The sequence below is a fragment of the Amblyraja radiata genome, chromosome 35 (genome assembly GCF_010909765.2).
Source record: "Amblyraja radiata isolate CabotCenter1 chromosome 35, sAmbRad1.1.pri, whole genome shotgun sequence".
Taxonomy (NCBI): domain Eukaryota; kingdom Metazoa; phylum Chordata; class Chondrichthyes; order Rajiformes; family Rajidae; genus Amblyraja; species Amblyraja radiata.
The window spans coordinates 17,455,641-17,467,709 of record NC_045990.1 but is presented as its reverse complement, the minus strand read 5'-3'; the positions used below and the strand labels follow the sequence as shown (position 1 = coordinate 17,467,709).

The 12,069-nt window shown below is 46.7% G+C and overlaps 1 protein-coding gene across 1 annotated transcript in view; it reads left to right on the top strand.

Moving 5' to 3' along the window:
• The first annotated feature begins 6,012 nt into the window (after positions 1–6,012).
• The window catches only part of rad23a (RAD23 homolog A, nucleotide excision repair protein), a 44,285-nt gene continuing 38,228 nt past the window's right edge, over positions 6,013–12,069 (top strand). The window contains exon 1 of the mRNA XM_033050795.1: positions 6,013–6,237. Within this exon, the coding sequence (XP_032906686.1) occupies positions 6,172–6,237 (66 nt within the window). The 5' untranslated portion in view covers positions 6,013–6,171. The remainder of the gene's footprint in view (positions 6,238–12,069) is intronic.

Sequence of the window (12,069 nt, the reverse complement as noted above, 5' to 3'; positions counted from 1 at the left end):
TGAGTTTTGTGGATTTCTTGTTCGTTCTTGTCAGAGGCAAATGTTGGAGATGTCTCCATTTGAAGATAGACACAATGCTGGAGTAACTCAGCAGGACAGGCAGCATCCCTGGAGAGAAGGAATGGGTGACATTTTCATACTTCTACACATCACAGATGCTGTCTCATGACGGATGATGCACTGAGCTCCTGTGTTCCCTGTGAGATGCCTATATTAATTTTGGAAGAATCGAACATTTGTTTCTAGGTTCATGGCGAATATTTACACCTTGTTTAGCACTTGCAAAATCTGGTTATAGTTCATAATTTCATTTATTGTCTCATACACCAATTAGTGTAGTGAAATTCACTGGGATTCACAAGGGATCCGCTCCGATGTTAAGTCCGTGCCCCGCGTTGGGGCTCACGACAGTCCGAGGTGGCTCCCAGCTCCAGCGATGGTAGGCCGCAGAGCCCGGAGAATGTGATCCGAAACTTGATCACCTCTCCGAGAAGGCAAGGACCTGAAAAAAAAAGTATATCCTGACACCACCCCCTCCCCAAAATTTCCCATTGTTGGGCGAGTCCAGAACCAGGGGCCACAGTCTTGGAATAAAGGGGAGGTCATTTAAGACTGAGGTGAGAAAACGTTTTCACCCAGAGAGTTGTGAATTTATGGAATTCCCTGCCGCAGAGGGCAGTGGAGGCCAAGTCACTGGATGGATTTAAGAGAGTTAGATAGAGCTCTAGGGGCTAGTGGAGTCAAGGGATATGGGGAGAAGGCAGGCACGGGTTATTGATGGGGGACGATCAGCTGTGCCAGTGTGGCCAACTAGAAGCCCGGTTTGAAAGGGTCACGGGGATGCCAGAGGTCTCCTCCACAGGGTTTTGTAGAACATGCTTGGACTGTCCACGGGTCAGTGAAAGCTGAAGGACATAGCTGATGCATCTTCATGAATGTTCATCAACATTCATGAAGATGCATCAGCTATGTCCTTCAGCTTTCACTGACCCGTGGACAGTCCAAGCATGTTCTACAAAACCCTGTGGAGGAGGCCTCTGGCATCCCCGTGACCCTTTCAAACCGGGCTTCTAGTTTGCTTCCTAAGCTGCACTGTTTTGAAATATAGACCATTATTATGTAAATCTCAGCATTCCTTTGCAGCTTTCTGGCCAAACGACTGTTATACAAGGATAGGAAACACCACTGCTGTGCAATACCCAATTTAAACACTAGGGGGCCTTGGGTAATTCTGGTTCCACTCTTCTGATTAGATTTGTTTATTGTCATTCAGACCTTTCTGAGCGAAATTTCGTTTCCCTGCAGTCATACATATAATAGAAAATGACAAAAACACACAATCAACACAAATTAAACATCCACCACTGAGTTCACCAAACACCTCCTCACTGTGGTGGAAGGCAAAATCTTAAAGTCTCTGTCTCTTCCCTCTTTATTCTCCCTCTGCGCCGAGGAGATCCAGGCTCCAGATGTTGTGACCCCACCGGGTGATGGTAAATCCCACGGTCGCTGCCGCCGCCACAGCTCCGGGGCCGAGTCAGGTCTCTGCTGCCGCCGCCACAGCTCCGGGGCCGAGTCGTGTCTCTGCTGCTGCTGCTGCTACAGCTCCGGGGCCGAGTCGGGTCTCTGCTGCCGCCGCCAGCTCCGCCATTATGCCTCGGCACAGACGGGGACGGGGAATACGACAGAAAAAAAGTCTCATCCGCCGAAGGAAGAGGCCAAAACATGTTTCTCCCACCTCACCCACACACATACACAACTTAATAAAACAAAATTAACTAAAACATGACAAAGGAACAAAAAGAAAAAAAAAACAGATGGACTGCAGGTGGGCCGCAGCTGTTAAGCCAACGCCGCCATCTTGACTCTGGAAGGGTATATTGGTCTTAGTATTGTGCTTGATGTACAAGTGCAAAAATAGATTAAGGAGGTAGATTGGGGACAATCAGCCATGATCACAATGAATGTCGGTGCTGGCTCGAAGGGCCGAATGTCTTCCTGCACCTATTTTCTATGTTTCTATTACATACTGTGGGTAAAGAAACATCCATTGAATTTTAGTTTAGTTGAAAGATACAGCATGGAAACAAACCCTTCTGCCCACCTAGTCCACGCCGACCAGCGATCCCTGCACTCTAGCACTATCCTACATACTAGAGACAATTTAGAATTTTACTGAAGCCAATTAACCTGCAAACGTGTATGTCTTTGGAGTGTGGGAGGAAGCCGGAGCATCCGGAGAAAACCCACCCAGTCACGGGGATAACGTGCAAGCTCCATACAGACAGCAGCCGTAGTCGGAATCGAACCGGGGTCGCTGGGGCTGTAATGGGGAGTCTAGGGTGAGGAAATCTATAAGGCAGGAAACATGTTGCCGATTTTGGGGAGTGCAGATCCAGGGGCCACAGTTTAAGAATAAGCGGTAGGCCATTTAGAACGGAGATGAGGAAATACTTTTTCACACAGTGAGTTATGAATCTTGAATTCTCTGCCTCAGAAGGCAGTTGAGGCAGGTTCTTTGGATGCTTTCAAGAGAGTTCGATTGAGCTCTTAAAGATAGCGAAGTCAGGGGATATGGGGAGAAGGCAGGAACGGGATAGTGATGTGGATTGTGGATGTTCAGCCATGATCACAGTGAATGGCAGTGCTGGCTTGAGGGGCCGAATGGCCTGCTCCTGCACTTATTGTCGATTGAATGGAGGAAACTTTCTGCACTTTGGTAGAACTTTGAAACACCTGTAATGGGTGAAATCATGCTGCTTAGGAAATGCTGGTTAAGCAAATGCTGGAGCCATGAGCGGGAACTGCAGGTCATCGGGATCTACCTGGGCTTAAAGCAGATGCAGAACTGCAGATGATGCAATCTTGAGCAAATCATAAAATACTAGAGGAACTCAACAGGTCGGGCAGCATCTGTGGAGGAAATGGCTTCTCCCCATGACCTCTGACACCTGTACTAATCAAGAATCTATCTCTGCCTTAAAAATATCCATTGACTTGGCTTCCACAGCCTTCTGTGGCAATGAATTCCATTAGGTTGACCACTCTGACTAAAGAAATTCCTCCTCGTCTCCTTCCTAAAGGAGCGTCCTTTAATTCTGAGGCTATGACCACTCACTAGTGGAAATATCCTCTCCACATCCACTCTATCCACAACTATTTGTCCTCCAGTTTGAATGTGGTCTCACTCTGAAAATGGAGGAGGCCGTGGACAGAAATGTCAGTGTGGGAATGGGATCCACGGACCCCAGCAGCACTTCCAGGTGAGACGGAGGTACACACGCCTCTCCTCTAATCTCATCTGCTGTATTTGATGCTCCAGATGTAGTCTCCGTTATAAGCATAGAGCAGGTGATAGTTTCACAGAATGCTTGCATGCAGTCCGCCAAGACCTACTGTATCTTCCAGTTGCTAAAGACTTTATCGCCTATCATGCATTGAAGTGGTTTGCATATGACTCAAAGTTTAAGCCAGCAGTGTATGATTCAAAATTCAAAGAATGGGCACAAAAAGGCATAACGGCAATGTATAAAGATTTTTTTAGATACTTGCAATTACGAGACTACTTTACAAAAGAGATAAGGCCAAAACTAGATGAAACTTCAAATAATGTGATCAAGGTGATTGTGGATGCATACAAACAGAAGGGATCTCGGGTCATCTCTGCTTTCTACCAAGCTCTGGTGGGAAGCGGGGGAGAATCAACGTTCTACATAAAAACAAAAGTGGGAAGCAGAATTAAAGATTCAAATAACAGAATTGAATTGAATGCCTTTATTGTCATTCAGACAGTAAGAAGAATGGTATCAAATGTGTGAATCACAATGTACATCCACAAGCTCACTAGTATGGAGAGAATTTTGCTGGAAGAATCTAACTCACTTTTTTATAACACCCAAAGTAAAAAGCAGACAACTTGCTGTACAACAAAACTGTTGGAGGCTGTGTGGGAGTATGGAGGCAGACCACTCGCATATTTTCTGGAACTGTAAAGAAGGACACACTGGTAAAATGTTATCGCAGTTGTTAAAAATATCTTGGGTTATAACATCCCAAATACCTGCCCTGTGATGCATCTGGGGCACATTAAAGATATTGTAAAGATAGAAGATACCTATTTGATTAAAGTTTTGCTTGCAGCAAGTAAGAAGGCCATTACCAGGCAGTGGCTTAATGAAAAAAGCCCAAAATAGGAACAGTGGCTAGAAATTGTGCGAGACATCTTTACTATGGAGAAACGGATATATTTCTTGAAAGTCGAGGAGAATTCATTTGAGAAGATCTGGGAAAAATGGACCGTTTATTTGAGCCATGACACCAACTAGATGAATGCCGAGCTAGATATGGGAAGACTGTTATATAGAACTAGATGGTTTGTTTGTACGAATATTGAAATATCTCCAGATAACTAATCAATGTAATGTTTTTTGAAAAAATTTGGTAAGCGAACCACATGGTCTTATTCCAATTTTTTATCTATTTACTTTTTGTTTTGGGGGGTTCTCCCTATCTATTTATTTATTTAGATTGTTGCTTTTCTTATTTTATTTTATTTATGGTGATAATGTTGCGCTGCTTTGTATGTATCTCTGTGAAAAATCAATAAAAAACGTAAGTTTTTAAATTAAAAAAAATACTTTATCGCCTACTCCCCTTCCTTTTACGATTCCATCATTTTAGGTAGCACCCAGGTGTGTGCAGCCATTTCTCCTACTCTCCTTTCCTCTGGCTTCACATTTCACTTCTCTCATCTGACACCCTTTTATCTTTTCATCTACAACATTTGTTCACCCATGAGCCAATCAAAAACCATTTCTCCGGACTTTAGTGGTGAAACAAATTAGGCTGGATCTTGGAACATGGAACGGTACATGTTAAGGGCGGCACATCGGTAGAGTTGTTGCCTTACAGCACCAGGGACCTGGGTTCGATCCTGATTGTGGGTGCTGTCTGGGAACATCTCTGGAGAGAAGGAATGGGTGACGATTCGGGTTGAGACCCTTCTTCAGACCAACCTTCAGTCTAACCAGCCTTTCCCTCGAGGTGAAACCCTTCAAGCCAGGCAGCATTCGGGTAAACTATATTTCCATCTTGGGGTAAAAAAGGTTCTGACTATCTACCCTTTCTGTGCCCTCAGTTTATATACCTGACACTATTATTTCTCCTAAACCATTCGGAATTCTAACGTTTGAGTAGTAACATTGTGATCGTGGCTGATCATCCACAATCAGTACCCCGTTCCTGCCTTCTCCCCATATTCCCTGACTCTGCTAACTTTAAGAGCTCTATATAACTCTTGAACGCATCCAGAGAATAAGCGAGTTCGGTATTCCGACTGTGCATGCCCATGTCATAGGTCACAAGCGAAAAATACTTTCGGCAGCTGTGCTGCGGCATGGACACAGACTTGCGCCTCATCCGCAGCCAGGATTGATCCCGTACTATCCCGAGTGCCCTACCAGCCCTGCCTGGACTTACGGAAACGATGGCCCGGGCTTAAAGCCAGCGCGGAGAAGCAGCGCTAACTCCACAGCTCTGGGCTGTCCCATCAGTCCAGGCAGGGCTGTAGGTTAACCCGGTGAGACAGGCAGAGTTGAGCTGGATTTAGCGCTGCTTCTCCGTGCTGGTTGTGCACCTGGGGGCACCGCTCCCGACGTGTATATATATATATATTTAATTATTCTATCAGGGACATATGTGTGTGCAGATATAGATATGTTTTTAATTGTTCTAACTGGGACATATGTAAACATACATATATAGAGAATTGTTATATCTGGGACATGTCTGTATATATATATATATATATTTCATTATTCCACCTGGGAGATATGTGTGGGTGTATATTTATATTTCATTGTTCTGTCTGGGGCATATGACAATAAAACATTTAACTCGTGACTAAACAAGGAGCCGCCATTACTGGGCCCATGCCACGTGACTACCTGAGCTAGGCGACGTCCACGCGTCATCACGCAGCCGGTCTCCCTGGCGATGACGTTACACGCTGACGCGGGCCTTGCGTCAACATGGCGGCTGTCTGAGGCTTTGACACCTGTCCGCCCGCTAGAAATTTCCAGCAAGTTGACGGAGAAGCGGCACCGCGAGCACGAGTCCCCCCCGCCGGGGGGAAGTCAGGCCCACCCGCGCGCGCCCGCCGTCGCCCCCATCATGCTGGTCACCGTAAAAACGCTGCAGCAGCAAACGTTCAAAATCGAGATCGACGCCGAGCAAACGGTGAGGCGGCGCCGTGGGGGCGGGGAGGGGTCAGGGGGCGGGGCGTTGTAGTGGGCGTGGTCACAGAGGGGTGAGGCCACAACGAGGTGGGCGGGGCGTCCGTGTGATGGACAGGTCCTGACGGGGGGTGGTGAGGAGGCGCGGCTCAGGATGGGGCGTTGCCATGGGCCTGGGTAGGGTGCGCCGGAGGGTGGGGCGACGCCGGGCGTGGTCATTGTCAGGGGGAGGGGCGATGCGGAGCGCGGGGTGAGGGGGAGGGGCGATGCGGGGGGCGGGGTGAGTCGGAGCCAGTGCTTAGGGGAGGGGGGCTGGGCAAGGGGCGTTGCCGTGGTCTCGGCGCGAGGGGCGGGGTATCGAAGGGGCGTGTCCCGAGCCAGATCACATGGCAGGAGGCGGGGCATCCAGATGATGGACAGGACCTGGCGGTGGGAGCCGCCGTTGGGGAGGGACGGGTCTTGATGTCGGTCACGTGTAACTCAGTGGGACAGGTAGCATCCAAGTTCGCTCGAAGATGTTCAAGAAGGAACTGCAGTACTCAACTCCTCTTGTTATAGAGAGATTAGTTAAAACAAATGTAGGTCCCTTGCAGTCAGAAACAGGTGAGTTGATCATGGGGAACAAGGATATGGCGGACCAATTGAATAACTACTTTGGTTCCGTCTTCACTAAGGAAGACATAAATAATCTGCCGGAAATAGCAGGGGACCGCGGGTCAAAGGAGTTGGAGGAATTGAGTGAAATCCAGGTTAGCCGGGAAGTGGTGTTGGGTAAATTGAATGGATTAAAGGCCGATAAATCCCCAGGGCCAGATAGGCTGCATCCCAGAGTACTTAAGGAAGTAGCTCCAGAAATAGTGGATGCATTAGTAATAATCTTTCAAAACTCTTTAGATTCTGGAGTAGTTCCTGAGGATTGGCGGGTAGCAAACGTAACCCCACTTTTTAAGAAGGGAGGGAGAGAGAAAACGGGGAATTACAGACCAGTTAGTGTAACATCGGTAGTGGGGAAACTGCTAGAGTCAGTTATTAAAGATGGGATAGCAGCACATTTGGAAAGTGGTGAAATCATTGGATAAAGTCAGCATGGATTTACAAAAGGTAAATCATGTCTGACGAATCTTATAGAATTTTTCGAGGATGTAACTAGTAGCGTGGATAGGGGAGAACCAGTGGATGTGGTGTATCTGGACTTCCAGAAGGCTTTCGACAAGGTCCCACATAAGAGATGAGTATACAAACTTAAAGCACACGGCATTGGGGGTTCAGTATTGATGTGGATAGAGAACTGGCTGGCAAACAGGAAGCAAAGAGTAGGAGTAAATGGATCCTTTTCACAATGGCAGGCAGTGACTAGTGGGGTACCGCAAGGCTCAGTGCTGGGACCCCAGCTATTTACAATATATATAATGATCTGGATGAGGGAATTGAAGGCAATATCTCCAAGTTTGCGGATGACACTAAGCTGGGGGGCAGTGTTAGCTGTGAGGAGGATGCTAGGAGACTGCAAGGTGACTTGGATAGGCTGGGTGAGTGGGCAAATGTTTGGCAGATGCAGTATAATGTGGATAAATGTGAGGTTATCCATTTTGGTGGCAAAAACAGGAAAGCAGACTATTATCTAAATGGTGGCCGACTAGGAAAAGGGGAGATGCAGCGAGACCTGGGTGTCATGGTACACCAGTCATTGAAAGTAGGCATGCAGGTGCAGCAGGCAGTGAAGAAAGCGAATGGTATGTTAGCTTTCATAGCAAAAGGATTTGAGTATAATAATAATAATAATGGATGGGATTTATATAGCGCCTTTCTAATACTCAAGGCGCTTGTGGGAGGTTCTACTGCAGTTGTACAGGGTCTTGGTGAGACCACACCTGGAGTATTGCGTACAGTTTTGGTCTCCAAATCTGAGGAAGGACATTATTGCCATAGAGGGAGTGCAGAGAAGGTTCACCAGACTGATTCCTGGGATGTCAGGACTGTCTTATGAAGAAAGACTGGATAGACTTGGTTTATACTCTCTAGAATTTAGGAGATTGAGAGGGGATCTTATAGAAACTTATAAAATTCTTAATGGGTTGGACAGGCTAGATGCAGGAAGATTGCTCCCGATGTTGGGGAAGTCCAGGACAAGGGGTCACAGCTTAAGGATAAGGGGGAAATCCTTTAAAACCGAGATGAGAAGAACTTTTTTCACACAGAGAGTGGTGAATCTCTGGAACTCTCTGCCACAGAGGGTAGTCGAGGCCAGTTCATTGGCTATATTTAAGAGGGAGTTAGATGTGGCCCTTGTGGCTAAGGGGATCAGAGGGTATGGAGAGAAGGCAGGTACGGGATACTGAGTTGGATGATCAGCCATGATCATATTGAATGGCGGTGCAGGCTCGAAGGGCCGAATGGCCTACTCCTGCACCTAATTTCTATGTTTCTATGTTTCTATAAAGGCCAACATGCCAGTTGCTTTCTTCACTGCCTGCTGTACCTGCATGCTTACTTTCATAGACTGATGAACAAGGACCCCCAGATCCTGTTGTATAGTGTCCAAGCCCAGCTGCTCCATTCTCTCAACATCAGAGGTTACTGTGTACCTGCGCTCGAAGATCTTTGGGCAGTATCTCTGGAGAGAAGGGATGGTCGGCGTTTAGAGTCGAGACCCTTCTGCAGACTGAGAATCAGGGGAGAGGGAGACACAGAGATAAGGAAGTGAAAGGTGTGAATGCGAAACATCAGGAGATGCAGGTCAAGGAAAAAGTAGAATAGAACATTGTTAGCTAGGAGAAAGAGACAACTAAGCAAACAGATACAAATTGATCGGGGAGACAGTCAGACTGGTTGGAGAACTGGGAAGGGGCAGGGATGGAGAGAGAGGGAAAGAGAGGTTACCTGAAGTTAGAGAAGTCAATATCGACACCTGTATGAGAAAGGTCTCGAACCCGAAATGTCACCCATTCCTTCTCTCCTGTGATGTTGCCTGTCCCCTCTGAGTTACTCCAGCTTTTTAAGTATATCTTCATTATTGATGCCGCTAGGGTGTAAGCTGCCCAAGCAAAATATGAGATGCTGTTCCTCCAATTTGGAGGAATTGGAATTTGGAGGAATTAGGAGCCGTCGTTGGGGGGCGGGGGGGCGCGATGGGACGGGATAGGATCTGCTTCAGGTGTGAATTGGGCAGGTCCTGGTGGTGTGAGGGAGACATCCTTGGGGTGAGGGCTGGCTCAGGCCTGGAGGAGGGGCTCTAGGTATAAACCAGCGGTCTGAAGAAGGGTCTCAACCCAAAACGTCACCTTCTCTCCAGAGGTGATGCCTGTCCAGCTGAATTGCTCCAGCTTTTTGAGTCTATCTGCAGTTCTTTGTTTCTACTTAAAACAGAGTTTGCTGAAATTATTCAGCAGGGCAGACCACATCTGTGGAAAGAGCAACAAAACGAATATGTTGGGTTGATGATTCTGAAACTGAGAAGGAGACTACATTTTTGTAAAGTGCTGAGAGGGTGTGGGGAATATCTTTGATGAGGTAATACTGGTGAATGAAAGAGAATGAGGACACAGGCAAAAGAATGTATGCATTGCAACATGTCAAGTAGGAAATGTACCTGGTTGGTCAGACTGGGTATACCCTTCACTTTCCGAGAAAGGAAAAAGATGAGCCAATATGAATAAAGCACGCCAACACCTATACTTTCTTCGAAGGCTTAGGAGGTTCGGCATGTCCTGAACAACCCACCAACTTTTACAGATGAACTGTAGAAAACATCTTATTGTGATGCATTAAACCCAATTTGGGAACAGTTCCATCCAATACTCAAGAGAGTTGTGGACGTAGCCCAGACCAGAACACAAACCAACCTACCTTCCATTGAAGATAGACACAAAGTGGTGGAGTAACTCAGTGGGACAGGCAACATCTCTGGAGAGAAGGAATGGGTGACGTTCGGGTCGAGACCCTTCTTCAGACTGTAAGGGTACAAAGAGCATGTAAGGTGTGAAGAGGACAGATCAAAGCAGATGGTGATCAAGGAAATGCACAATGGTTCATTGTTGGCTGAGAGGAAGGTGACAATGAGGGTTAAAATTAATCAAGAGGACAGTTTAACAAGTAAGAGAACTAGGGTGGGGGAGGGATGGAGAGAGCGGAAAATCAAGGATTACTTGAAGTTAGAGAAATCAATATTGATACCACTAGATTTTAAGGCCTAAGCGTAATAAGAGGGGCGGTTCCTCGGAAAATGCATACCTCTAGATTCGGAAACAGTTGTTACCAGGCAACTGAATGGTCCTTTCATCAGCTAGAGTGCTGTCCTGACCTCCCATCTAACCCATTAGAGACCTTTGAACTATCTTTAATCAGACTCCCCCTGCCCCCTCTGTAGGGGTTTAGTTTCCCTTTACTCCACTTCGGGCCCAACTGCCCGAGTTATTCTCTCCCTTGTCGGAGGGTCAAACGGCCACCACTCCACTCGAGCGGTTTTCAAGAGAGAGAATACAACAAAAGGGATTCCCCTAGGTTCTAGACCTCGGAATTATGGTGGGATATGATAAAAGGTTGAATTGACCAGAGTGTGCTGATGAGAGAAAACAGAAACCAAGATGGACTCAAAGCAAGTCTAAAATTTACAGGGTTTATTAAACAATGAGAAAGCGAATCTCACCAACACTACATAATACGTGGCTAAACTTATGCTTTAAACTAAGACTATGGACGGAAAACTATCGGGCACGTCGTAAAACTTACTTTACACAATTTTACTTGCAAGTATACTCCCCCTTTCCCTTTCTCCTCTCAACCTCCTATTTCGGGAACTTCACCAGGTCACCGGGATACTCACAGCTAGGTCGATGCAGGCTCACGAGCCGTCCAGCAGAGCAGAAAGAGAGCGAGTTCTGGCTTGACTCTGGCTTTTATACCTGAGTTTCCTTTGAAACCCTCAGGTGGTCCTCTGGATAAAAGGGTTCTTTTGATGATTCCCAGTTTTGATCTGGCATGAACAATAGGCTTCCGATGATAAGGGGTTTGCTGATGTCATGATCCCTCAGCCTGATCGTTATCCCATCGCCTGGATGGGCTCCCATTGTCCCGATGGGTGGGTCATCCACGATGGTGATTGTGCTTGCTGCTGGCCTGTTTACCACCGTCTGCTGAGGCACGGTACCTTCCTTTGTGTTTCCAAGATAATCTCGTTATCTCCGTCTCAGCCTTTCCTGCTCACACCATTCGCATAGTTGTGTGATGCCCAAGTCCACAGGCCAGACAGGTTTGAAACTTGAAACTGATTCTTTCTTTGTGGATTGGGGGGTTTTCCGTTGCAGCCAGCAAATCTGTCTTTTTAAAATGTCCATGTCCTTATCCGAGTTCTTCCATAATTTTGGAGGATTTGCCCCAATAACTTACACCTCTGGAGGACATTTACCACTCCAGATGCCGCAGCAGGACCTGTAATATCGTGAAAGACATTACACATCCTTGTCACCACCTTTTCACACTGCTGCCCTCAGGAAAAAGGTACAGGTCGCTAAAGTCACGCACTGCCAGACTCAAGAACAGCTTTTACCCATCAGCAATCTTGGAACTGAACTCTGTCTCGGGAGCGGGTTATGGGGAAGGAGGGGGGGTGGGAGAGAGTGTTAATTTATATAAATGTGAATCCATGGGTGGGTTTGGGGAGGGAGGGAGTGTAAAAAGTATGAGTATGTGAATGTTTGAAGTTCTTTTAAATGGAGAGACACAGTAATCTCGTATGTGCCACATGCAATGACAATAAAGCATTCTGATTCTGATTCTGATTCTAAATGCTGCATCCTTTATCAATTATCTGTACACTGTGGAAGTCTAGATTGTATTC